Source organism: Hylobates moloch, unplaced genomic scaffold, assembly GCF_009828535.3.
Source record: "Hylobates moloch isolate HMO894 unplaced genomic scaffold, HMol_V3 SCAFFOLD_47, whole genome shotgun sequence".
In the NCBI taxonomy this organism is placed as follows: Eukaryota; Metazoa; Chordata; class Mammalia; order Primates; family Hylobatidae; genus Hylobates; species Hylobates moloch.
Genome location: NW_026652322.1, coordinates 475,712 through 500,926, shown reverse-complemented (window position 1 = coordinate 500,926; position 25,215 = coordinate 475,712). Strand labels below are relative to the sequence as shown.

Genomic DNA, 25,215 nt, shown 5'->3' with positions numbered 1-25,215 from the left:
GTAACCTGCATGTTCTGCACATGTATCCCAGAACTTAAAGGAAAATTTTTAAAAATGAGATGGCATTATATGTCTCATTAATCAACTAAAACATTGTTTAAGCAATATCCAACAGTTTGTTATTGATGGTGTAAACTGGTACAGTCTTTTGGGGGAGCGATAGTGTCATCAGTCATCTCTGTCCTTATCTTTTGCCCGGGTAATTTCACTGTTGCAAATTCATCATAAAATAACGTCTGAATCTGTTTGAGCTGTTAGGACAAAATACCATAAAGTAGGTAGTTTATCAACAACAGAAATTTATTTTCTCACAGTTCTGGAGGCTGGGAAGTCCATGATAAGACACAAGCGGATTCAGTGTCGGGTGAGGGCCTGCCTGTGATGCACAGACAGTGCCTTCTAGCTGTGTTCTCACGTGGTTGAAGGGGCCGAATCTCGGGGTCGTTTGATACCTGCACTAATCCCATTCATGAGAGCGCTCCCTTCAAACTCTGTTCACCCCCAAAGGCCCATCTCCTAATACCATCATCACCTTGAGGGATTAGGATTTCAACACGAATTTGGGGGGTCACATTCAGATCAGAAGTTACATATAACTTAAAAAGAACAAAAACGTGGAATTCATGGAGATGTTCATTGCAGTATGGATTACACTGAAAAACTGTAAACAACCTAGATGCCCAGTAAAAGGGAAACAACCAAGAAAAGTCTGTGTCTTGTTCACTCGCTGGCAGGAAACATAGAGCAGGCACGGAAAGGAAAGGGACTCGAGGAATGCGCTGTACCAACAGGAGGCAGCACCCCTTTGCCGAGAGGCGCACCGACAGAAACCTAAGGCTACCTGGGCCGGAGCCGGGTGAGGCCGCGGAGAACGCACCCGGCTACGCGGCTGCCGAGACGGAGGAGGGCGTTTCGACCACTGCCCGATTATGCGCTTACTCAAGTAGGATTCCGAAAAAATTCAGTCGCGCGTCCCTCCTGAGGTTCCGAGCTAGACAGGCCCGGCCCGGGCTGGTGCGGCTGCGCACTGCAGCCCAGCGGAGCGGGGCCCGGGAGGCGTCCGGCTGGGACCGCGGCGGCCAGAGCTCCTGTCAGCTCTGCTGGGCACACGCAGGCCGTGGCGGGCGGCGCGGCTGTCCCCGCCCCGCACGCTGCTGGGCCCGGCGGCCTCAGAGGCTGGCGGACTCGCGCGGGGCGGGCGCAGCGGAGCACGCCGGCGGCCCGGGGCCCAGCGGGAGCGCGGCTGCGGCGCGCGGAGCAGGGGGCTACGGGTGGGCGGGCGCCCGCCTTCGTCTGCGTCGCTGCCTGCGCGCGGGCCGCCGCCCCCGGGCGCGTGAGAGCCGGCAGCTTGGCCGACTGGGCCCGGAGCGGCGCGGAGGCCAGGCGCTGACGGTAACGGGCCGGGTGCGCGCGCGGGAGGGCTCCGGCTGCCCCGACAGAGGCCGGGCTCGGGCTCGGGCGGCGGGAGCGCGAGCGGCGCTGCGGCGTCAGAGGGGCCAGGAAGGGGCTGGAGGCTGCCTGAGGCCCGGACCTGGCGCCTGTCTCTGCGGTCCCCGGGGCCGACGAAGTCGGAGCGGGCCGGGAGGGGGTCGGGAGGGAGCCGGGCGGGCGGCCAGAGACCCGGCGGCGGGTGCCTGCCCTCTGTGATCCGACTCTTAGCCCAGCTCCACCCACACTGGCCTGGACCCAGTCTCTAAGGGCTGAAAATATTGCCCGGAGGCTCCCGAGCAGAATCAGATCGCGCTAAGTAGGGCACAACGCAGAGGCGACGAAGCTCCTCGGCCCCAGGGCCCGCGGAGCAGACTCCGGAGCGCGGTCCCGCCCACGCTCGGCTCTGCAGTTAGCGTCCTCCCTCCTGCTGAGCAGGCAAGCGGTGGCCCGAGGGCGGTGGCGGCGGGGGGCACGGGTCCTCTGAAGTTGCCTCGCAGCTGAGCACTGGGCCCCGTCTCTCCCTTCCCAGGGGGCCTTCGGCATCACTGCAGGCTTCCTAGGGGTCCCCTAAGTGCTCTGCAAACCGCGGCTGGAAATTTCTCACTGCAGGAAACAGTAGACAAACAGGGAGAACACATAGGGCTTGCTTTATGCTAGAAACACAAGCATCTTTCTTCTTTATTAGAAAGAAACTCATTCTGTGTTTCTGAGAAAGGATTTATGCCAGGCACTGTTTCTGGTGAGTGCCAGTTTGACCTGAAAGGGCACCGAGAAAGGCTTTCCTATCAGTCTCTTTGGGTTCTGGCTAAACTTTTAAATCAAACAAAATAGAGACTAGCTTATTCACCTGAAACTAGAAGCACATGGCCGAGGAGCCTGAACAGGCACCTCCTATCTAGGCAGGAAAGCTGTGTAATCAGGAGCTTGTGTGGTGCACTCCAGTCAGAGCTGGGACTCTTATCCTGGGCCCGTTTTTCATAGCACCAGCCAAAGGAGAGCGTCCTCTCCACGCTAGGGGCAGAGCTGCTACCAGGACCAGGTGGGCCAGCCCCAGATGTGCTACTTGTGCTACTTGGAGCCAGGCAAATGGGTGTTCCTTTGGAACAGCCCTCAGGAACTCACTGGGGCATTTGGTGGAAAGACTGCCACGGGCATTTTGCATGCTGGAGCTACAGATGGTGTCCTTCCTGCCAGGTGTGTGTGGAGGCCAGTATGAAGCTGAAAAAGCAGGTGACAGTGTGTGGGGCTGCCATCTTCTGTGTGGCAGTCTTCTCACTCTACCTCATGCTGGACCGAGTGCAACACGATCCCACCCGACACCAGAATGGTGGGAACTTCCCCCGGGTGAGTCGTGCCTGGTTGCTGATTTCTTTGTATACAAGTCACCTGGGCTCAGGGTATGCGCCTCCCACCCCCCACTGGAGGGTAATGTCAGTACAGGACAGGGGCCTTCCTTCCCAATAGTCAGGTTTTGTAGAAACCCTGAGCTAAAAACAGTGATGGCGAAAAGAAGGAAGGAAGAAAAAAATGGCAGAGTATTGTCACTCTGTTCTCCTGAATTCTTTTCTTTTCTTTCTTTCTTTCTTTCTTTCTTTTTTTTTTTTTTTTGAGACAGAGTCTTGCTCCGTTGCCCAGCCTTGAGTGCAGTGGCGCAATCTTGGCTCACTGCAACCTCCGCCTCCCAGGTTCAAGCGATTCTTCTGCCTCAGCCTCCCGAGTAGCTGGGACTACAGGAGCCTTCCACCATGCCCGACTAATTTTTGTATTTTTAGTAGAGACGAGGTTTTGCCATGTTGGCCAGGCTGGTCTTGAACTCCTGACCTTAGCTGATCCACCCGCCTCAGCCTCCCAAAGTGCTGGGATTACAGGTGTGGGCCACCATGCCCAGCCCCTCCTGAATTCTTGGCAGACATTGCTAATTGATTGCAGCATTCTTTGCCATTAAGCCCTGTTGAAATCCTTCTCAGCGTAGGCAACGCCGATTGTTGAGAATAGGGAGGTGAAAGGAAATCTTTGCCATCCCTGAGCTAGAGAGTGATGGTTCTCCCAACGCAAGTGGAGTGTAGTCCTCAGTGGTGATGTGCACAGCTCCCTTTATCTGAACGGTGTCATCTATCCCTGTAGGCTCATGGTCTGGCGTTGACTGATGAGGGAAGAACTGTAGTCAGGCCTCAGCTGGTAGACCCCAAGCAGAGACCCTCCCTGTGGCATAAGGAGCTGCGTGTGATTGCTTTTTGGTTTTTGGCAGAGCCAAATTTCTGTGCTGCAGAACCGCATTGAGCAGCTGGAGCAGCTTTTGGAGGAGAACCATGAGATTATCAGCCATATCAAGGACTCCGTGCTGGAGCTGACAGCAAACGCAGAGGGCCCACCCGCCATGCTGCCCTACTACACGGTCAATGGCTCCTGGGTGGTGCCACCAGAGCCCCGGCCCAGCTTCTTCTCCATCTCCCCCCAGGACTGCCAGTTTGCTTTGGGGGGCCGGGGTCAGAAGCCAGAGCTGCAGGTAAGAGTCAGAGCTGGCAGGGATGTACAGCGGCCATGAGTGGGGTACTGAGCTGCAATTCACCTGGCAGATGCTCACTGTGTCGGAGGAGTTGCCGTTTGACAATGTGGATGGTGGTGTGTGGAGGCAAGGCTTCGACATCTCCTACGACCCGCACGACTGGGATGCTGAAGACCTGCAGGTGTTTGTGGTGCCCCACTCTCACAATGACCCAGGTGAGGGCCCTGCAGACTCCTGGGAGCTGGAGTGTGGGGTGGGATTTCTGATGGCCAATACAAGGGAGGGACGTCGAGGAAGATGGTGGCATCCTCAGGGGACCCTACATTGGCTCTAGGCTGGATCAAGACCTTTGACAAGTACTACACAGAGCAGACCCAACACATCCTCAATAGCATGGTGTCTAAGCTGCAGGAGGACCCCCGGCGGCGCTTCCTCTGGGCAGAGGTCTCCTTCTTCGCCAAGTGGTGGGACAACATCAATGCCCAAAAGAGAGCGGCAGTCCGAAGGCCAGTACCAGGCGGGGAGGCATGGGAGGGCATCATCTGAGCCCCAGGCTGGGTGGACGGGTCTTACCTTAAGCTGTGGGTGCCAGGGTGGCAGGGAGAGGCCCAGAGAGCTGTGGAAGAGTTGAGTGATGGCGGAGGGAGGGAAGGCAAAAACAGGTAGAGGTTCCGAGATAAACGGGGCCAGGATAACCTGGAGGTTGGCTGCAAGAAAAGGAGGGAAAGTGTGTGTTCTCTTGGTCCTGGGATTTGGAGAACTGGTTCAGTGAGGCCAGTGCACACAGGCCCTGGACATTTTCTGGTTGGCAGGACTGGGCAAAGTGTCCTGCTCCATCCTGAGTGTGAGTCCTTAACTATAGGCTGGTGGGAAACGGGCAGCTGGAGATTGCGACAGGAGGCTGGGTGATGCCGGATGAGGCCAATTCCCACTACTTTGCATTGATTGACCAGCTCATTGAAGGACACCAGTGGCTGGAGAGAAATCTTGGTAAGTCCAGGCCCAGGCATGGGGGTCTGCCCCCCGGGCTGGGCCCACAGCGATATGGCAGGGGGCTGTGAGGCACAGGGATCGACGGGGTGGTTCCTTTCTACGCAGATCCCACCATGTGGGCCTGGTGTGATGTCATCTGTCCACTCACTACCAGGACAAGAGCTGGGGTTCCAGCACCTGGGAGGCCGAGAGGCCAGCCCCTGAGGTGTATTCAGGGCCTCTCTGGCTTCCATGCCCTACCCAGGTGCAACGCCCCGCTCTGGCTGGGCAGTGGATCCCTTTGGATACAGCTCCACCATGCCTTACCTGCTGCGCCGTGCCAACCTCACCAGCATGCTGATTCAGAGAGTGCACTATGCCATCAAGAAGCACTTTGCTGCCACCCACAGCCTAGAGTTCATGTGGAGGCAGACATGGGGTAAGGCCAGGTAGGGTAGAGGGGGTCACTGCAGCATAGTCTTCACTGGGGAATAGCAGGGATATCAGAACTAAGACCCCCACTGTTCTTCAGAGCAGACCTGCAGGCACTGGTGTGGACTGCCAGAAATGGTCGCACCCTCTGGTTAGGGGAGGGTCACATTGACCTCTGGCCTCTACAGGGCCTGCTGTCCCAAGGGTTTCAGCGTGCCCTGTGTGCCTGTCCCCTGAAGGAGCCCCTCATGTCTTTCTCCCTGGCCTACACACTCTCTCCAGCCCTAGGTCCAGTTACAGCCTCACGGTCTATCAGGGCTGCCTTTAGCCTGAGCAGATCCTTGCCCTCCTGACGTCCAGAGGCTGCCTGCTGGTGACCACGTGGTGTGTCTCTGCAGACTCGGACTCCAGCACAGACATCTTCTGTCACATGATGCCCTTCTACAGCTATGACGTCCCCCATACCTGCGGCCCGGATCCCAAGATCTGCTGCCAATTTGATTTCAAACGCCTGCCTGGTGGGCGCATCAACTGCCCTTGGAAGGTGCCACCCCGGGCCATCACAGAGGCCAATGTGGCAGAGAGGTATCTGCTTCCAGCCCTTTCACTTCACAGAGGAATCAGGAGGCCTGGCTCTGGTCTGGGCCGTGCCACGTGGAGGGTGGGCTCAGGTGGTGAGTTGAGGCTCGCAGCGTCTGCGGCAGCAGCTCCTTACTAAGTCTCCTGAAAAACTGGAACCACCTTTCGCAGAATGCTTTCATTTTCTCACATGAGTACTTTTTGATGCCCTAACAAACTGCCAGGGCCAGCTGACAACTTAGAGGTGAATGATTCCCAGGTTAGATGTATCTTACAAACTTCAGGCTCATGTGCCTTCATTTAGTGCCAGGGTTCTGACTTGGCTTTAAGTCAACCACGAGAATCCTGTTCAGATCCACATTCAGTCCCACGAGATAGCCTCCAGCCTCTGAGAAAACAGACCTGTCCCTTTTGAGAGAATTTAAGGACCCCTAAAGATATCACTCTTGCTGAAATCAGGCCTGGGGGAAAAGTGTTAGGTAAGAGTTGATCCAAACAACAATTTAGTCAGAACCTTAAGAATACAACAAGTTGGATTGGTTTTTATGTTGCAATGCTCTGATTTCTCCCTGATGTCCAAGAGTTGAAACATGTGACCAAAAGGGAAATAAAGTGGTCTTTTGTTTCCAGAAGTCTAAATGCCGATTCCAGGCAAGAATCTAGGGCTATGAAGGCATGACTTTTCTTAAAGCAGCAGTTGTGATCAGTGATGCTGGCCTAGGTTTATAAGAACAGGCTCTGAAAGGTAACCGTTTTCTCCTTTGAAAGTCTTACTAGACTGATAAGTTAGTGGAAAGTGGTATTTGAGGAATCCTCTCATGAGAACGAAGTAGAAAAGTACAAGCTGGGCCAGCGCCGCTAAGTAGATTAGTTGACTCTTTGGACTGTGATATTTATAACATGCCAGTTAAAGTAGGAAGGGGCTTCTGCTGATGTGCCACAGGGCTGTTTTTCTACTGATTTTGCCAATAATTTGGATGAAAAGAAAATAAATGTTTGTATATAGTTCCCATTATGTACCAGGCACTATTCTAAGTGTTTAACAAATATTCATTCATTGATTTTATTTTATTTATTTAATTTTAATTTTTTTTTTCTTTTTGAGATGGAGTCTGTCACCCAGGCTAGAGTGCGGTGGTGCGATTTCAGCTTACCGCAACCTCCGTCTCCTGGGTTCAAATGATTATCCTGCCTCAGCCTCCTGAATAGCTGGGATTACAGGTGTGCGCCACCGCACCCGGCTAATTTTTGTATTTTTAGTAGAGACAGGGTTTCACCATATTGGCCAGGCTGGTCTTGAATTCCTGACCTCAGGTGATCTGCCTGCCCCGGTCTCCCAAAGTGCTGGGATTACAGGTGTGAGCCACTGCGCTCAGACCATTCAATCCATTTTAATTCTCATAACATTATATGGGTATCTACTGATGTTATCCTTATTTTGCTAGAAATGGAGGCTCAGAGAGGTTACTTGCCCACGGTCACTCAGGTAGTACTTGTGGAGCTGGTGTGATGTGGCTCCGGGGTCCAGACCCTTAACTTTGGTGCTGCATCGCTAACTGGTGGGCAGAATGAGGCAGGAGTGTCAGAACCAGGATCCCAAAAGATCTCAACAGCCTAGCCTAAAAAACAACATGCCAGCTGTCAGAACTGCCCAGAGAACACTGGATTCCCCTGGGGCTGGGATTCACGTGCAGGAGGTGTTCGTTTGCGCCGAACCACTCCTTGATGGATGGGATGTCTTCTAGGGGCTTGCTGGCGGGATGGCTGTGCGTGGTGCTCTTTTACTGGTGAGACTTCATGTTGGGCCCATGTTTTTTTCCTGCCCCAGGGCAGCCCTGCTCCTGGACCAATACCGGAAGAAGTCCCGGCTCTTCCGAAGCAACGTCCTCCTGGTGCCTCTTGGAGATGACTTCCGATATGACAAGCCCCAGGAGTGGGATGCCCAGTTCTTCAACTACCAGCGGCTCTTTGACTTCTTCAACAGCAGGCCTAACCTCCATGTGCAGGTGTGAGGGGCACTTGGCTGGGGAGGGGGCCTCACAGTGCTGCAGCCCATCCCTTCCTGTGAGACCGTGCCCTGGGTTCCCAACTCGGGCAAGGTGCCCCCCCCCCCCCTTTTTTTTTTTTTGAGATGGAGTCTCGCTCTGTTGCCCAGGCTGGAGTTCAGTGGTGCGATCTCGGCTCACTGCCAGCTCCACCTCCCGGGTTCACGCCATTCTTCTGCCTCAGCCTCCCGAGTAGCTGGGACTACAGGTGCCCACCACCACGCCCAGCTAATTTTTTGTAGTTTTAGTAGAGATGGGGTTTCACTGTGTTAGCCAGGATGGTCTCGATCTCCTGACCTCGTGATCCACCCGCCTCGGCCTCCCAAAGTGCTGGGATTACAGGCGTAAGCCACCATGCCCAGCCGAAGGTGCCCCTTTTATGTCAGAATTAATTCCCAGGCTCCCCTACTTCTGTTAAGTCTAGAATGGCAGGATGTACAGTTCCTGCTTCTGAGGCCAGAGCCCCTGCCTCACCCCCAGCTGCAGCACTGTGGCCACAATTTCCAAGAGGCTCTAGAACTGATGGGAGTGGGTTTTTGGGGTTCCCACAGGCCCAGTTTGGCACTCTTTCTGACTATTTTGATGCTCTGTACAAGAGGACAGGGGTGGAGCCAGGGGCCCGGCCTCCAGGGTTTCCTGTGCTGAGCGGGGATTTCTTCTCCTATGCGGACCGGGAGGATCATTACTGGACAGGCTATTATACTTCCCGGCCCTTCTACAAGAGCTTAGACCGAGTCCTGGAAGCCCACCTGCGGTGAGACCCTGTCCCCGCTTCCAGGCTGGAGGGGGAGAGTCAGCCTTCGGGGTTTAAGGAGGGGCTGGATCGGCTCAGAAGGGAATAGATAGACCCAGAGGCCAGGGCAGGTAGAGAAGGGGTGGGAAGGAAGGAGGCTGGACTGGCAGAGTGTGGGTGGGCCCTGGCTAGTGGTGTAGGCTGGCAGCTAACTTCTCTCTCTGGGCAGGGGGGCAGAGGTTCTGTACAGCCTGGCTGCAGCTCACGCTCGCCGCTCTGGCCTGGCTGGCCGGTACCCACTGTCTGACTTCACCCTCCTGACGGAAGCTCGGCGCACGCTGGGGCTCTTCCAGCATCACGATGCCATCACTGGCACGGCCAAGGAGGCTGTGGTGGTGGACTATGGGGTCAGGTGGGAGCCTTCTCTTTTTCCTTGTCAGCTCCCCTGCTCACTGTCCCAAAGAAAGGACACTGGGTGGTCAGGGGGTAGGCCGGCCTAGGGCTTGTCCTGCTGACAAGGCAGACAGCTTGCCTATGGTCATCTTCTCTCCTTCCCTCTCCTGCGCCACCCACAGGCTTCTGCGCTCCCTTGTCAACCTGAAACAGGTCATCATTCATGCAGCCCACTATCTGGTGCTGGGGGACAAGGAGACCTACCACTTTGACCCTGAGGCGCCCTTCCTCCAAGTGGTGAGCCCCTCCTGGGTCTGCATGGGGACCCTCTGGTGTGTGCAGGTCCCATCCCAAGAGCTGCTGGATGGGGGTGCTGCTCCTCTTTTTCCTTCCCCATCCAGATGAGTTCTGTGCCCAGTGCAGCTGCTGGTCCACACCTGGGACAGGCGGGGTGGGAGGAGGCTGAGCCCATAATGGTTCTTCCCTTCCGGCCCACTGAATTCCAGGATGACACTCGCTTAAGTCACGATGCCCTCCCAGAGCGCACGGTGATCCAACTGGATTCCTCGCCCAGGTAACCTGGACTACGCCAGGTGCAGAGAGGCAGAGCCATTCCCTGGCTCTCAGGCCCCTCTGCCCTGGCATGTGCTGAACCAGTGCAGGGCGCTTGCCCTGGCCAGAAGCAGCGGCCTCCTGGGTCAGCCCACCTTCTACGCACAGGTTTGTGGTGCTATTCAACCCGCTGGAACAGGAGCGATTCAGCATGGTGTCCCTGCTGGTCAACTCGCCCCGCCTGCGCGTCCTTTCGGAGGAGGGGCAGCCCCTGGCTGTGCAGATCAGCGCACACTGGAGCTCTGCCACCGAGGCGGTCCCTGACGTCTACCAGGTGAGGTGCGGGCTCGTCAGGTGGGCCTGGCCCTCTGCCCATCGTGGGCCCCTCCCCGCCCGGCGATGCCAACCTCACACCCTCCTGCTTGTGGCCCTGCTACTCTCCAGGCTGAGGACAGGCGTCCTGGGGAGGGGGTTGTCCAGAGGACAGGCACTCTTGGGATTTGAGTGTGTCCTTGAAAAGAAGGGGAAGGTTGGTATGGTAATAGTAATGGTAAAAATAGCAGTTATAATGCCCCATCATTCAGTCATTCAGTCATTCAATGTTTATTGAAAGCTTAATGTGTGGTTACCACTTCATACTTTTTCAAATATCACTTGAGAATCATAAAGTCTGATGAGGAAGAAAGGGCAAATCATATCACCTCCACTTTGGGGGAGGGGCAGAGGCCCCAGCGGTTGCAGGGACTTGCTCAAGCCCTCTGTTAGTAAGCGAATGCCCCAGCACCCCTGTGGCGAAAGCCGTGCCCCCACTTCCTCACCCCTCCTATGCCCACAGGTGTCTGTGCCTGTCCGCCTGCCAGCCCTGGGCCTGGGCGTGCTGCAGCTGCAGCTGGGCCTGGATGGGCACCGCACGCTGCCCTCCTCTGTGCGCGTCTACCTGCACGGCCGGCAGCTGTCCGTCAGCAGGCATGAAGCGTTCCCTCTCCGTGTCATTGACTCTGGCACCAGTGACTTCGCCCTCAGCAACCGCTACATGCAGGTCTGGTTCTCAGGCCTTACTGGGCTCCTCAAGGTAAAAGGCCAGGGTGGTGGGGAAGGGCCAGGGACTAGAGTAGAGCGTGTGTGGTGGTGGCATGTGCAGAGCGGCCTCCCGGCCCTGTGAGCATTCTGCACCTCACCCACAGTGGACCCGGGCCTGGGCCATCTCAGCTCCAGCCTGACAGCATGGGGAAGCAGGGCATGGCTCCTTGGGGAAGCTAGTCCATGTCCTCCCAGGAGGCAGGCCTGACATGCTGGTGTGGGGCCAGGGGTCAGGGCTGTGTTTTTTGGCAGAGCATCCGAAGGGTGGATGAGGAGCAGGAGCAGCAGGTGGACATGCAGGTCCTTGTCTATGGCACCCGTACGTCCAAAGACAAGAGTGGAGCCTACCTCTTCCTGCCCGATGGCGAGGCCAAGGTACCCTAAAGATGCCTTGAACAACCTGGCAGGCCCCGGGAGGTCTCACTAGCAGGGAGGGCAGGAGGGGCACAGGCCTTCCCACAGGTTTATTGCTGCCTGCCAGGGGCCTTGTCTTTCTTGTTCAGCCCAGGGATATCTGGGAATAGGTGCTCTCTTGCCCAGCCCTGGGCTGGCACCTTCCTGCCTTGCCCTCTGTGCTGTAGTTTCAACAGCACTCTGCTCTTTCCCTAGCCCTACGTCCCCAAGGAGCCCCCCGTGCTGCGTGTCACTGAAGGCCCTTTCTTCTCAGAGGTGGTTGCGTACTACGAGCACATTCACCAGGCGGTTCGGCTTTACAATCTGCCAGGTGAGCCTTGCGCATGAGGAAGGGTCCGGAAGGAGGTGTGGGCTCCACAACTGTGGCATATTCTTCCTTCTGCTGCTTCTCTGTTCATACCTCTGTTCCGTATCATTTGAGACAGGGGTGCTCCATTCTCTTGGAGAAAAAGTCATCCAGAAATGCCCTGGGAATTTCTTGGGAGGTTGGACAGAGCCTCTCCCCAGCTTGGCTCTGATCCCCCAGCCCAGCCTCTTAGCTGTGGTTCAGCCTCACACTTCTCCATGCCCCCACTTTGTTCCTGTGCCCAGGGGTGGAGGGGCTGTCTCTGGACATATCATCCCTGGTGGACATCCGGGACTACGTCAACAAGGAGCTGGCCCTGCGCATCCATACAGACATCGACAGCCAGGGTATCTTCTTCACAGACCTCAATGGCTTTCAGGTGACTCCTGGGCCTGGGTCTCGGAGACCCCACAGAGTAGAACTTGGACTCTGCTTTTGCCCCTGTCACAGGCCCTGGGGGATGATCTGCCCTGATGGAGAAAGATGAATGAGAAGCGAGAGTGATCAGGGACTCCTTCAGTCTGGGGACCGCTTGGGCCCACATGGTGCCCGGGTACCCTTGATCTGCTGGCCTTGCCCCCACAGGTGCAGCCCCGACGGTATCTGAAGAAGCTCCCCCTCCAGGCCAACTTCTACCCCATGCCAGTCATGGCCTATATCCAGGATGCACAGAAGCGCCTCACGCTGCACACTGCCCAGGCCCTGGGTGTCTCTAGCCTCAAAGATGGTGAGTAGGGCCCAGGAGTTCTGTAGAGGGTATCAGACAAAAAGAAGACCGTCCCCACCCTCAAGGGCTCCCCGCTCTGGTGGCCTCCCTTGCCTCTTTCTGGACTGCCTCACCTCCATGCTTGGAGAGGGGGCGAGCCATTCAGAGCTCTTGGCACAGGAGGCAGGCACCTGCTGTCCCAGTCCCCTGGTGGCAGCAGCAGTGTAGGCAACTGGGTGAAGTGTCCTACTGGATCCCTTGAAGAACCGTCAGGGTTACAACCCTTGGGGCCAAAGAAAGAAACAAATGTCAAAAAGCAAAGCTAGGCACAGTGGTTCACTCCTGTAATCCCAGCACTGTTGGGAGGCCAAGGCAGAAGGCCAGGAGTTTGAGACCAGCCTGGGCAACAAAGCGAGACCCAAGCTCTACAAAAAAATTTAAAAATTAGCTGGATTTGGTGGCACGTGCCTATAGTCCCAGCTACTCAGGAGACTGAGATGGGAGAATTGCTTGAGCCCGGGAGTTGGAGGCTGCAATAAGCCAAGATTGTGCCACTGCACTACAGCCTGGTGACAGAGCAAGACCCAGTCTGAAAAAAAAGGCAAGAAGCATCAGGGTATTGAACAGTGATTCTCAGCTGAGGTGTGCAACCCTCTTCTGGGTGGGGATGAGAGTAGGGACAGCTTGTAAAGTACACTCAGTGTCATGAAATATTAAGGAAATGAGAAAATTACATATTATTTTCCCACTAGTGATCATTAAAAAAGCCTGACGTTCTTTTTTTTGTTTTTTGTTTTGAGATGGAGTTTCACTCTTTCGCCCAGGCTGGAGTGCAGTGGCGCAATCTCCGCTGACTGCAACCTCCACCTTCCAGTTTGAAGCGATTCTCTTGCCTCAGCCTCCTGAGTAGCTGGGATTACAGGCGCCTGCCACCATGCCCAGCTAATTTTTGTATTTTTAGTAGAGATGCGGTTTCACCATGTTGGCCAGGCTGGTCTGGAACTCCTGATCTTGTGGTCTGCCTGCCTCAGTCTCCCAAACTGCTGGGATTATAGGTGTGAGCCACCACACCCGGCCAAGACTGACGTTCTTAAGAATCAAAACGGGCATGGGGAGCACTGGCCTGGAGTCAGACCCGGGCAGCTGGTCGCGCTGGCAGTTCTGTGTGGCCCCCATATCCTCAGGGCAAAATGAACAGTTTGCACTTGGTGGCATCTGAGGCCCTTGAGATCTGTCTCTGGGAAGAGCCCTTGTGAAGGGCTGAGCCGAGAGCACCCAGTCAAGGCTAGGCGTGGCCCGATGGCTGGCAAGTGCAGGGGCCTGACTCCCTGCTGGGAGGAGTATGCCTTTCTCTGCCAGGAGCAGCCCCTGGTCCATCTGTGTCATGACTCCTAACTGCAGCCCAATATCCCTGACTGGATTTTCTCCTCTACCCCTCTGGGATATGGTGTTTGAAAAAATGACTGTCTTCTATACAAGGGATCCATTTTAGGGTTTTCAGACATCTTTCTGTGATTGTTCTGGGTTAAAAGACCGAGCAACTACACAAGTCAGTAAGGACTGGAGAGGTGAAAGAGAGAACACGGCCATCTGTCCCAGTGGACTGTGGGGGCAGCTGGTGTGGTTTCCCTCGAGATCTTGTACAAGAACAGCTGCACCCACCTCCAACACCTGCACACACTGGGGCCTCTGTCCCCAACACATCAGCCATGCACCGAGCCCCTGCTCCAAGCATACTCTAGAAAATAAAGCAAAGGTGGTCACCTGCCCTATCTTTTTCCCAGGGCAACCCCAGATGACACTTAATATGAGCCTCTGCCTGACTTGCCATCTGGCTGTCCTTTCCAGAGCCCTACTTTTAACACACAGGCAGTCAGAGCTTGAGTCTGACCTGCTGGGGCTGTCTGGCTGTCCAGTGTAGAACAAGGGCAGGAGAGCCTGTGTTTTAGTCACAACAAAACCTACCCAACCTGAGCAAACCTGCCCCAGATTACGGAGGTATGCAGCAACACTACCAACGGCTGTTGATCTAAGTTTTTCGTTTCTGGTTTATTTTGTTGTATGTAACCCGTCCTGATTCGGTTTCCTGCCTGGGCCCCTACTCCTGAGTCCCAGAGCATGGGGGTAAACTGCCAGGGCCAGCCTGCCCCTTTCTGGGCCTCATGCTTCCTCATCTGCAAAATAAGGGCACAGGACCAGCCCCTCATCAGGTTCCCTCCCAGCTGTGGGAACCCGTGACCTCTCCTGAGTGACTCAGCTTCCGTCTCTTGAGCTGGGCTTTTCTGTCAGGGCCTGTGGCTGGGATTCTCCTTTGAAAGGTCAGTGTCTGCTTGGGGGTGGGGGCAGGCCAGCACTCACTGTTTGCTTCCCCAGGCCAGCTGGAGGTGATCTTGGACCGGCGGCTGATGCAGGATGACAACCGGGGCCTAGGCCAAGGGCTCAAGGACAACAAGAGAACCTGCAACCGTTTCCGCCTCCTGCTAGAGCGGCGAACCGTGGGCAGCGAGGTAACATCTGGGGCTGACGCCCAGGGAGCCAGGTCTGGCTAGTCCCTGGGGGTGGCCGGGGGGTCCAGCCTAGGGCTCAAGGAGCGTAGCTGGAGGTGGGCAAGGGAGAGAGAGTAGGGCTGAATTCCTGGGGCGGGGGGAGGCAGTCTGGCGTTTTGTGTCCCATCTCACGCAGCCTGGCACCTTCCTCTCCCAGCAGCGCTCTGTCACCTGTGCCCCTCATGTTCGTCTCCCACTTTCCTCTGTGCTGCCCTCCTCTGCCCTGTCCCAGCATTCTCTAAGCCTATGCTCCAACCCCGCTCATCTCATGGCTTTCTTTGCCCCACCAGCCTGACTTTTTCTCCAAACTGGCAGCCATGTTTAGGGGCTTGATCTTTCACAGCAGCAGGAGCGGTAACCGAGAGGTAAGGGTCGGCTCTGGGAGTGGGGAACTAGTACGAGCAAGGTGTAGCTGCGCCGGAGCCCAGGTGACAGAGCCCGCCGCTCAGTCACTCGTGCATCAGATAGATATTGAGCACCTGCTTTACTGTGAGGATCCAGAGGGACATAAGTGCAGACAGTGCTGACTCTCCCAGGAGTTTACTCGTGAGTAGGGGTGGCAGAGAAGCCATGTGTGTGAAAATGCAAGGTAGAAAAGGGCTTTGTCTCACTGATGCTGAGGAGCAAGGTAATAATGTGGGCTGAGGAGATCGAGGTCAAGGAGGTGTCACCCAGGTGTGGCTTTGATGAATGGGGGTGTGATTTGAAGATATGAACCAGGGCACAGGGTAGGAGGCAGGAAAGACAGCAGGCTGGGGAACAGCAGTGAGTTCCTTAGTTACGCTGGAGCTACGCTGTCCAGTACGGTGGCCAGTAGCCCTATATGGCTATTTAAATTACAACTAAATCAAGTAAAAAACTTGCTTTCTTATTCCTACTGACCACACTTCAAGTACTCAGTGGCCACAAGTGGCTAAGTGGCTGCCGTATTAGACCATGCGGTGTCGGATATTTCCATCCTTGCAGAATGCCCTCTTGGCTGGTGCTGGGCTAGAGTGCTGGGGGGAGATCAGGGCAGACGGCAGAGCACCTTGAGTGCCTGCTAAGGGATCTGGACCTTATCCTGGCTAGGAAAGGTCCAGGCTAAGGAAAGAGCTGAGCAAGGAGGGACACTGTCAGAACTCTGCTCTCAGCATGTCAGGCTGACAGTATGGAGCAGGTTGGATCTGTGGGAAGGGAGACTGGAGGAGGGTGACAGTGGGAGGCTGTTCAGGCAGGACATGCTGGCTGCTTGAACTAGGCCAGAGGCTGGAGAAGTTGCCGGTGGCTATGAGGACACTGCCCAGGTGAGACGGAAGAGAGTTTAGCATTACCTGGGAATGCAGAGGGAAGTGAGAGATGCTGGGTGCTTGGAAGAAGGGGGATGCCAGGGACAGAAGTCCAGAATATTCAGCCCAGGCCTGTGAGTCTGACGTCCACGTGAGGTGCTAAGGAGTAGCCCTGCTGGCAGAGCCCCTGCAGCGCTGGGCCTGAGAGCCAGGCTGGCACTGTGGATGTGGAGTCACTGTGAAGCCACAGGATTACCCAGAGCACTCTGGATTGGAGGCCCATGCTCCATGGTGAGGCCTGCGTCTGCCTGTCTGCCATCCTCCCTGCACTGTGGATCCATGTGTGAGGGGAGACATGGCTGATGGGAGTGTGTTGCTCATGATGGTGTTATGTGAGCAAGGAACTAAAAAGTAGATAAGAAACGGCTTAGTGAAATAGCCCTCTGAGTTAGGTGAGATGGCAAATGTCCACACTTGAAGGGTTAGCAGAACCTCGCCTGGAGCCAGGCATGCCCTTGAGTCCAGGCGCACCAGGAAAGCTCTTTCCAAAGGAACTGACCTGGGTGTGCTTTTATCCTGCCTCATCCTCTCCCCCCAGCCTGGCTTTGGTCCCTCACCAATATCTCGGGTCAACCTTGCAGGTCCAAGATAGCCACTCTACCAGCTACCCATCCCTTCTCAGCCACCTGACCTCCATGTACCTGAACACCCCGGCACTCGCTCTGCCTGTAGCCAGGACACAGCTCCCAGGCCCTGGTCTGCGCTCATTTCGTCCTCTGGCGTCCTCACTGCCCTGTGACTTCCACCTGCTCAACCTGCGTACGCTCCAGGCTGAGGTGAGTGTCCCTCAGCGCGACATGCTGAGAGCAGAGTTCTGATGGTGTCCCTCCCTGCTCAGCTCCTTCCTTAGCCTCCAGGATGAGGTCCAGACCCCTTAGCAGGTATTCGGCTCCAAACCTCCAGGACCAGGTTCTGGCCTTTCCTTACCCACATGCCTCCCTGTGCCAGCACTGCCTCTGGGCAGAGGCGCTGCTACATCTCCGATCTCTGAAAGCCCTGCGCCCACTTCCCTGGGCACTGTCTGTCATCCAGGAGGACACCCTGCCCTCGGCGGAGACCGCACTCATCTTACACCGCAAGGGTTTTGACTGCGGCCTGGAGGCCAAGAACTTGGGCTTCAACTGCACCACAAGCCAAGGCAAGGTGAGTAGGGTGGGGAAACAGAGCACCTGGGAATGGCAGGCGTGAGCTTGGTAAGACTGGGCTGAGATTCGGTGACAGGCTGGGAGAAGAAAGTGTCACTCCAGGGCTTTCTGGAGAGAAGGGGGGAAGCTGTAGACATGTTTTCAGAGCTCCGGAGGCCTGGCAGGGGGAGTTTCAGACAAGGTAGATCGCTTGAGAACTTTTGTTCCCTGAGCAGGGACCTCTATCAAGCAAAGTGGAAAAGACCGGAAATAGAAAACCAGAACCCCATCCCGTTGTTACTTTGTAAAAGCTCTTAGCAGCCAGCACTGATAAATGTCCCCAGGTGCCAGGTCCTCTGCTGGGCTCCAGTGTTTCAGAAGTGAACCAAGACATGGTCACTGTTCTGACAGAGCTCACAGCCCAGTGAAACGGTTCTTACCCGGAGATCTGTAGGCAGGCTTTAGGGTTGAGCAAATCTCAGCAAGCCCGTGAGACTGGATGCACACTCATGTGTAAGAAGGCGTGGTGTTGCTGAGAGGGGCCAGCTGGAACTGGAGTGCAATGGCATGATCTCGGCTCACTGCAACCCCTGCCTCCTGGTTCAAGCGATCCTCCTGCCTCAGCTCCCGAGTAGCTGGGATTACAGGCACCTGCCCCCATGCCCAGCTAATTTTTATATTGTTAGTAGAGATGGGGTTTTGCCATGTTGGCCAGGCTGGTCTCGAACTCCTCACCTCAGGTGATCCACCCACCTTGGCCTCCCAAAGTGCTGGGATTACAGGTGTGAGCCACTGCACCTGGCTGAGATTCTTAAAGAGGTAACAAATTGTAGATGAACAGCCACGTTCTTTAGTGTCTTGGCACCCAGCACAACCCTGCACCTTCTCTTCTCTCCACAGGTAGCCCTGGGGAGCCTTTTCCATGGCCTGGACGTGGTATTCCTTCAGCCAACCTCCTTGACATTACTGTACCCTCTGGCCTCCCCGTCCAACAGCACTGACGTCTATTTGGAGCCCATGGAGATCGCTACCTTTCGCCTCCGCTTGGGTTAGGGCTTCTTGTGGCCTGAAGAGGAAGTTCATTCACAGAGACTGCCTCTTAACATGAAGATCATCGGACAAGCCACACGGGTATCCCATCCCGATCTGCCTCCCAGAACTGTGACACATTGGGCTCTGCCCTCATTTTCTGTTTATTGCTGCTGCTGTGTTTTGGGGGCAACCCACAAACCCAGTGATGGGTAAATAGGGCAGACGCTAGTGAGATCAGGGAGAGAAGGCCCTTGGTCAGAGTGGGCAGTGCCAGGCTCTGCTTTGGGTTGTGAGCGGACACCCAGCTGGGCACAGGCTCAGGCACCCATCCTTTTTCCAAACAGGGATATAGAAGAAGTGGAAGCAGACAGAAGAGGTAAGGGAGGCTAAGTGGGTAACAGCCCAGCATCAGGGTCACTGTGGCAACAGCCGGCTCTAGGGGAATCCTGTGGTTATGTAGAGACTCCATGTCCTGGTGTGATGAGCAGGATCAGAGTGATTCTGGGAGGACAGGGATGGGGACCCAGAGTTAGCAGTGGGGATGGAGCAGTAGAAGGAATCACTGTTTCTCCTAGGAGTCCGAAGGCCTCACTGCTTTCTGTGATGGCTTTGCTGTAAGTGCCGCCTGGCCTGCATGCATTGGCTAAGAGGCTGCAGAGTGGCAGGAAGGACTTGCTAGAGATTGTCATGGTCAGAGGTCATAGGTCACTTCAGGTAGCAAGACCCCTGGCAAACTGGGTACTTGGCCTATGTACTGATTTGTGGGGTGGTGGCAGGGGCGTGGGGTCCTCCGCCCTTCCTGACTCCTCTTTGGCTTCTATGCTCTGTACACTGCTGTCCCCAAGAGCTCTTTCTTATTATGGCAGGGAGTGGGGATTGGTCCTACTTTCTTTCTCTGGAAAGGAAAGCCTCCAAGACCCCATGTGCTTGGGCAGCTTGAGAAGGCATTCAGCACCACACCTAGCCGGCAGACCTTGAAGCCCCACCTTTAGTCTATCCTGCAGAGGTATTCAGTTCCTGGCACAGGGGACTAGGGGCATGTGGAGTATATGAAGAGACAGTATGGCTGTGCAGGAGCCTTCATTTCAGCTTCAATTAATAGGGAAAAATTTATGATAGCTCTATAGATGCTGAAAAGGTATTTGGTAAGATTTAAAATCCATCCCTTATTAAAACTCTTAGTAAATTAAGTCTGGAAAGAAACACACTAATCTAGATAAAGGTCTGTTTGAGAAACCAACAGTTATGGCTTTCTAAAGAGTCAGACACCACAGGCATTCCCATTAAAGTCAGAAACTAACCAAAGGCATGCTATTATTCAGCAGTGTCCCGGCACTACTAACCCCTGCAACAAGCCAGATGAGGAAAATAAGGAAGAATTATAATTGTCATTATTTGTAGACAATAAAACTGCCTACCTGTAAAACCTAAGAATCAACTGAAGACCTGTTAAGAGTATTCTGTAAGTCAGCCCAATGATACACATCATGTTCCTGTCTACATACTGGTTTTCCCCAAATCAGCTGATAAATTCAGTGCAATTCCAATGAGATTAATACTTTGGAATTGACAGTTCTAAAGTGCATTTGGGAGAGTGAATGTGTGAGAACACTAAGACCACTCTGAACGATGATAATGAGTTGGGGGGTGGACTGCTGAGGGGGAAAAGGCACACGTCCTGCCAGATTCCCAGAGGATTCTCACGCCACCATTACCTCACTCAGTGTGACCTGGAGGGGCTCAGACAGACGGGAGAGTCCAGAAACAGACCCAGGGCTACAGGAATTTAGTATATGGTAAGAGGGATGTTTTAAGTGGGGAAAAAGGTGGATTATTTAATAAATAGTACTTTTAGACAACTAGCTATCAAAGCTAGATCTCGGTCGGGTGCGATGGCTCACGCCTGTAATCCCAGCACTTTGGGTGGCCAAGGCGGGTGGATCACTTAAGGTCAGGAGTTCGAGACCAGCCTGGCCAAGATGGCGAAACCCTGTATCTACTAAAAATACAAAAACTAGCCAGGCATGATGGCACGCGCCTGTAATCCCAGCTACTTAGGAGGCTGAGGCAGGAGAATCACATGAACCTGGGAGGCGGAGGTTGCAGTGAGCTTAGATCATGCCACTGCACTCCAGCCTGGGTGACACAGCTAAAAAAAAAAAACAAAAACCACTAAGTTAGATCTCTACCTCACAGTGTCCATACAAATTAGTTCCAGAGGGAAGATATACTACAAAATTACTCAAAAATTTTTGTACCTCTGATGTGGGACGGTCTTTTCTAAACTTTAACATGAGACTTAAAAGATATAATAAGGGAAAAGATAAGCAGATTTTGCAACCAAAAAATATCGAAAGTCTCTGTGTGATGGAAAACATCAAGATTAAAACACAAATGACAGATATGGAAGAAAATATTTGCAGCACATAAAAAAATCAACGAGTACAATTACTTTAGGAGAAAAGCTTGCTTCAGGGTCCTTAGAGAAAGTCACTGGGGCCTGCCAAGCAGCCATCTAAAGACAAGAGTGAGAGGGCTGAGTTCTTCCAGGTCGTCAGAGTTATTGCTGCCCGTATTAGGCCACACAGTGGAACCCCATTTATATCATAGCAGAAGAAATAGGATTATCATTGTGAACTGCTTAGCATGGTGCCTGGTAGATACGAGAGCTCCACAAATGTGAGCTATAATCCTATTAGTAAAGGATGTTAAGCAGTTCCACTGTGGCAGGTGTCATTTGCTAGTAGAATTTGTAATCAAACAATAGGAGGGGAATCTGTGAACGCCTAGAAAATTAGCAGAATAAAGGATACTATCTTTGGAGGCCTCCGATGTGCAATGAAATTATTTGTCTGACAGAAACGAATGCTTAATTCTATTTACTAGCCTTTAAAATGACTTAAGGCAGTCCGGTGGTGGCTCATGACTGTAATCCCAGCACCTTGGGAGGCCAAAGGTGGGTGGATCACCTGAGCTCAGGAGTTGGAGACCAGCCTGGACAACACGGCAAAACCCCATCTCTACCAAAAAAAAATACAAAAATTAGCCGGGCGTGGTGGTGTGCGCCTGTAATCCCAGCTACTCGGTAGGCTGAGGCAGGAGAATCGCTTGAACCTGGGAGGCAGAGGTTGCTGTGAGCCAAGATTGCTCCATTGCACTCCAGCCTGGGTGACAGAGTGAGACTCTGTCTTTAAAAAAAAACAAAACAAAACAAAACAAAAAAACATAAAATGACTTAAGGCAGCATGGCTCAAGGTATGATTCAGAATCACCAGAACTGCTGTTGAAAGTACAGGTTTCTGGTCTGACTAGAGCTTCTCCTTCAGCCTGGAGGCTGCAGTGCAGATGTGTAGGGCAGAGCCACAGCTGCCCTGAGACTGCTGTGTAATAGGAGATAGGAGCAAGAAACAAAAGCTGACTTCAGTGCACAGGGGGATAAAGGCAGATTCCTGGGTGCAACCTTTGAACTGGTCTCTGGGAGCAGAGGCCAAAGAATTTGCATTTTTAACAAGCTCCCAGGTGATTCTTGTGCACGCATAATTTGGAAATGGCCCAACTTTTAAAGCAAGCAGCAGCCCTTTACCACAGAGCTGTGGCACTGAGGCCTCACAGTTTGTTTTTTTCGAGACAAGTCTTGCCTTGTCCAGGATGGAGTGCAGTGGCACAATCTCGGCTCACGGCAACCTCTGCCTCCTGGGTTCAAGCAATTCTCATGCCTCAGCCTCCCAAGTAGCTGGGACTATAGGCATGCACCACCACGCCTGGCTAATTTTTGTATTTTTAGTAGAGATGGGTTTTCACCATGTTGGCCAGACTGGTCTTGAACTCCTGACCTCAAGTGATCTGCCTGTCTCGGCCTCCCAAAGTGCTGGGATTACAGGCGTGAGCCACTGCGCCCAGCCAGCCTCACAGTTCTGAGGGTTACCATGAAAGTGAACCAGGACATGACAGAAGCCATTTCAACCACTGGAGATGGATTGGATTCTATTCCTACATTTACTTGGAACCATCCAGCTTTCATGAAGAAGGAAGGGCTGTATGGCCAGTTGGAACCACAGAGAGAAAGGCTCCAGTTGAACCATTTAAGAGCTGGTCCTCCCATGGAGGGTGAGCCAGCCCAGACGGTGTCCTCATATGGCTTGCCTCAGGGTAGGTAAAACGTAAAACCTTGAACACTTGTGCAGAGAGAGCAGCATCTTTAATTTGACCTGAACCTGACTTGCTTACCTTGCTCTGTCACTGGGGCATCTGTGCACTCACGGAGGGGGAAAATCAGTCTAGGATGCTGGTAATGAGGCTTACCATCCCCAGTAGAGATCTCTGAACAAAATCTTTGTTCTTCCCTAACAAAAAAGTGTGTGAAGGACAAACACTTCAAGGGGTCATGCTCATTCTCATAGTGAGAAGAAATAAGACAGAGAGCGGATCCTTTGCAACAACCCTCAATTTTACTTAGGGTCAATGAGAAATCAATTCAGATGGTAACAGTACCCAGGACCAACTGGGTCTGCAGTCTCCCTTCATTTTGGCTCCTGACGTTGGACCTCCCTAGTTGAGAATAAACCTGAACTAAAAATCCATGTAGTTAGGTAGTCTGGGCACAGGAAACCAAAGTGGGGTGGGAGATGCGGACTCTCTGGCATTCTGAATGTGACAGAGTTGAAGATTTGAGACACAGCATTGAGTGTGGAGACCTGGAGAAGGCCCCTCAGTGGAGGAGGAAGGACTGGGGTTTCCCAGTCAGCATGCCTCCTGCGAGTTTGAATATTTGTGTCCCTCTCAAATTCATACTGAAACTTAACCTCCAATGCAGCATATTAAGAGGTGGGGCCTTTAGAAGGTGATTAGGTCATGAGCGCTTCTCCCTCGGGAATGGGATTAAGGCCCTAATGAAAGAGGCTTCACACAGCCTGCCTTTCTTACCGTGTGAGGATGCAGTAACCACCTTGGGAGCAAAAAGCAGCCCTCGCTAGACACTAAACCTGCCAGCACCTTCATCTTGGACTTCCTGCTTCTAGAACTGTGAGAAAATGAATTTCTGTTCTTTATAAATTACCCAGTCTCAGGTATTTTTGTCATAGCAGCACAGACTAACATACCTAGAGACTTGCATTCCAACTAGAGGCGCAAGCACACCTGTAATTCTGCCCTCTCAACTCCTAATGCCAGAGATTGCTAAATAAATATTAAAAATGTAAAAACAGGCCGGGCGCGGCCCAGCACTTTGGGAGGCTGAGGCAGGCAGATCACCTGAGGTCAGGAGTTCCAGACCAGCCAGACCAACATGGCGAAACCCTGCCTCTACTAAAAAATACAAAAATTAGCTGGGTGTGGTGGTGGGTGCCTGTAATCCCAGCTACTTGGGAGGCTGAGGCACGAGAATCACTCGAACCCGGGAGGCAAAGGTTGCAGTGAGCTGAGATCTTGCCATTGCACTCCAGCCTGGGCAACAGAGCAAGACTCCATCTCAAAAAAAAAAAAAAAAAGCAAAAACCGTCAAAGGAAATCTTCTTTGACAAAGAATGGAGAGAATAATACAGCCATTAGCAGAGGCTGAAGCTATACAGCTTGAGAGAAGTAGAGACTAGTTAAGGATGGTAGGTGCTGGGACTTCAAAGTCCACATGGGACAGGTAACCAAGTGTAACCTAGGAACGTCAAGGGACCAGAACCAGACTCTGAGAGGTACACAGGCAGGAAAAATGTAAGCTGCAAACAAAAACAGGATGACGTGCAAGCAATCTAAAAAAATACTTTAAAAAATATATATGTGCAATCACCAAAGAGCTAAAGATACTCAGTCTTGAGATGAGAAAGTGACTGAAAATAAGCAAATAAGATTTTACAAATTATACATGCTGGAAATGTAAAAATACAATTATTGAAATTTACTCTATGTATGGTATAAACCCTAGACTGGAGGCAGATGACATAAAAATTTAGCAGGTCTGGAAAACAACTGAGGAATCACCCAGAATGCACCACAGTGATAAAAGAAATATAAAAAAGAAGCTAAGACAGATGGAGGATAGACTGAGAAGCTTTGGCATAATGTTTCATAGCAGTTTTAGAAAAAAAGACTAGTGAGAATACAGGGATGAGAAAACAAAGACGGTGAATTTTTCAGAACTGAAGAAAGATGTGAGATCTCAGAATCAAAGAGCTCATTAAGTTCCAAGAAAGGTACATTAAAAAAAAAAAGGCCAGGCTGGGCACGGTGGTTCACGCCTGTAATCCCAGCACTTTGGGAGGCCAAGGCGGGCGGATAACTTGATGTCAGGAGTTCCAGACCAGCCTGGCCAGCATGGTGAAACCCTGTCTCTACTAAAAATACAAAAATTAGCCGGGCGTGGTGGCACGCACCTGTAATCCCAGCTACTAGAGAGGCTGTGGCATGAGAATCGCTTGAACCCAGGAGGCGGAGGTTGCAGTGAGCCGAGATTGCACCACTGTACTCCAGCCTCGGTGACAGAGCGAGACTCCATCTCAAAAAAAAAAAAAAAAAAAAAAAAAGTCTCTGGAACATTTCATTTCCTGTTTTGTTACTGACCTGTGACTCCGTAAAAGTCTACTTTTGCAATTTGGATTAATACTTTTATGAATGCAAATAGGAGATGCTGTTCAAAAAATATAGAAAAGTCTTACAAAGGAAGGACAATCACAGTGATAGCAGACATCTAGTTAGCTACAATAGACACCCGGAGTCCATTCAAACCTAGAGAAAACTCAGCCTTGAATTTGCTATCAGCTACACCATTCAAGAGCAAGGGGGAAATGAAGACATTTTCAGACACGCAAAGACTCAAGAGTTTGCAATGTACAAAACTTTAGTGGAAGAAAACAGGTGTACTTAAGCAAAAAGAGAATTTGTCTAGGGGCATAAACTAATGAGAGGGAGGGTATACCTAAATAAATACTGGCTATAAATGTAATACTATTTTATGGTTTAAAAAGAGGCAGGAACTAAAATTCTAGATAGCGATATTTTTAAGAGTTA

The 25,215-nt window shown here is 52.9% G+C and overlaps 1 protein-coding gene across 5 annotated transcripts; it reads left to right on the top strand.

Annotated features, from left to right (window-relative positions):
* Window positions 1-331: 331 nt before the first annotated feature.
* Window positions 332-19,657, top strand: LOC116463662 (alpha-mannosidase 2x). Of its 5 annotated transcripts, none has more exons than XM_032146872.2 (24): window positions 332-943; window positions 2,626-2,775; window positions 3,680-3,937; window positions 4,008-4,152; window positions 4,272-4,443; window positions 4,800-4,927; window positions 5,175-5,348; window positions 5,740-5,926; window positions 7,749-7,926; window positions 8,517-8,719; window positions 8,928-9,110; window positions 9,274-9,388; window positions 9,598-9,665; window positions 9,812-9,977; window positions 10,479-10,715; window positions 10,976-11,098; window positions 11,333-11,447; window positions 11,729-11,862; window positions 12,069-12,210; window positions 14,563-14,696; window positions 15,026-15,100; window positions 16,645-16,839; window positions 17,096-17,206; window positions 18,088-19,657. In XM_032146872.2, the coding sequence occupies exons 2-24, from the start codon at window positions 2,644-2,646 to the stop codon at window positions 18,238-18,240; spliced, it is 3,528 nt and encodes a 1,175-aa protein (XP_032002763.1). In that variant the 5' UTR covers window positions 332-943; window positions 2,626-2,643; the 3' UTR covers window positions 18,241-19,657. The 5 variants fall into 5 exon arrangements, with proteins under 5 accessions (XP_032002763.1, XP_032002761.2, XP_032002760.2 ...); XM_032146870.2 differs by lacking the exon at window positions 332-943 and adding an exon at window positions 973-1,392 and having other exon boundaries at window positions 3,701-3,937; XM_032146869.2 differs by lacking the exon at window positions 332-943 and adding an exon at window positions 973-1,392.
* Window positions 19,658-25,215: the final 5,558 nt, after the last annotated feature.

Coding starts and splice junctions, on each gene's coding strand:
- LOC116463662 (XM_032146872.2), top strand. CDS start 2,644: ATGAAGCTGAAAAAGCAGGTGACAGTGTGTGGGGCTGCCATCTTCTGT. Junction 9,389..9,597: donor AGGCGCCCTTCCTCCAAGTG/GTGAGCCCCTCC, acceptor ACTGAATTCCAG/GATGACACTCGCTTAAGTCA. Junction 11,099..11,332: donor TGCCCGATGGCGAGGCCAAG/GTACCCTAAAGA, acceptor CTCTTTCCCTAG/CCCTACGTCCCCAAGGAGCC.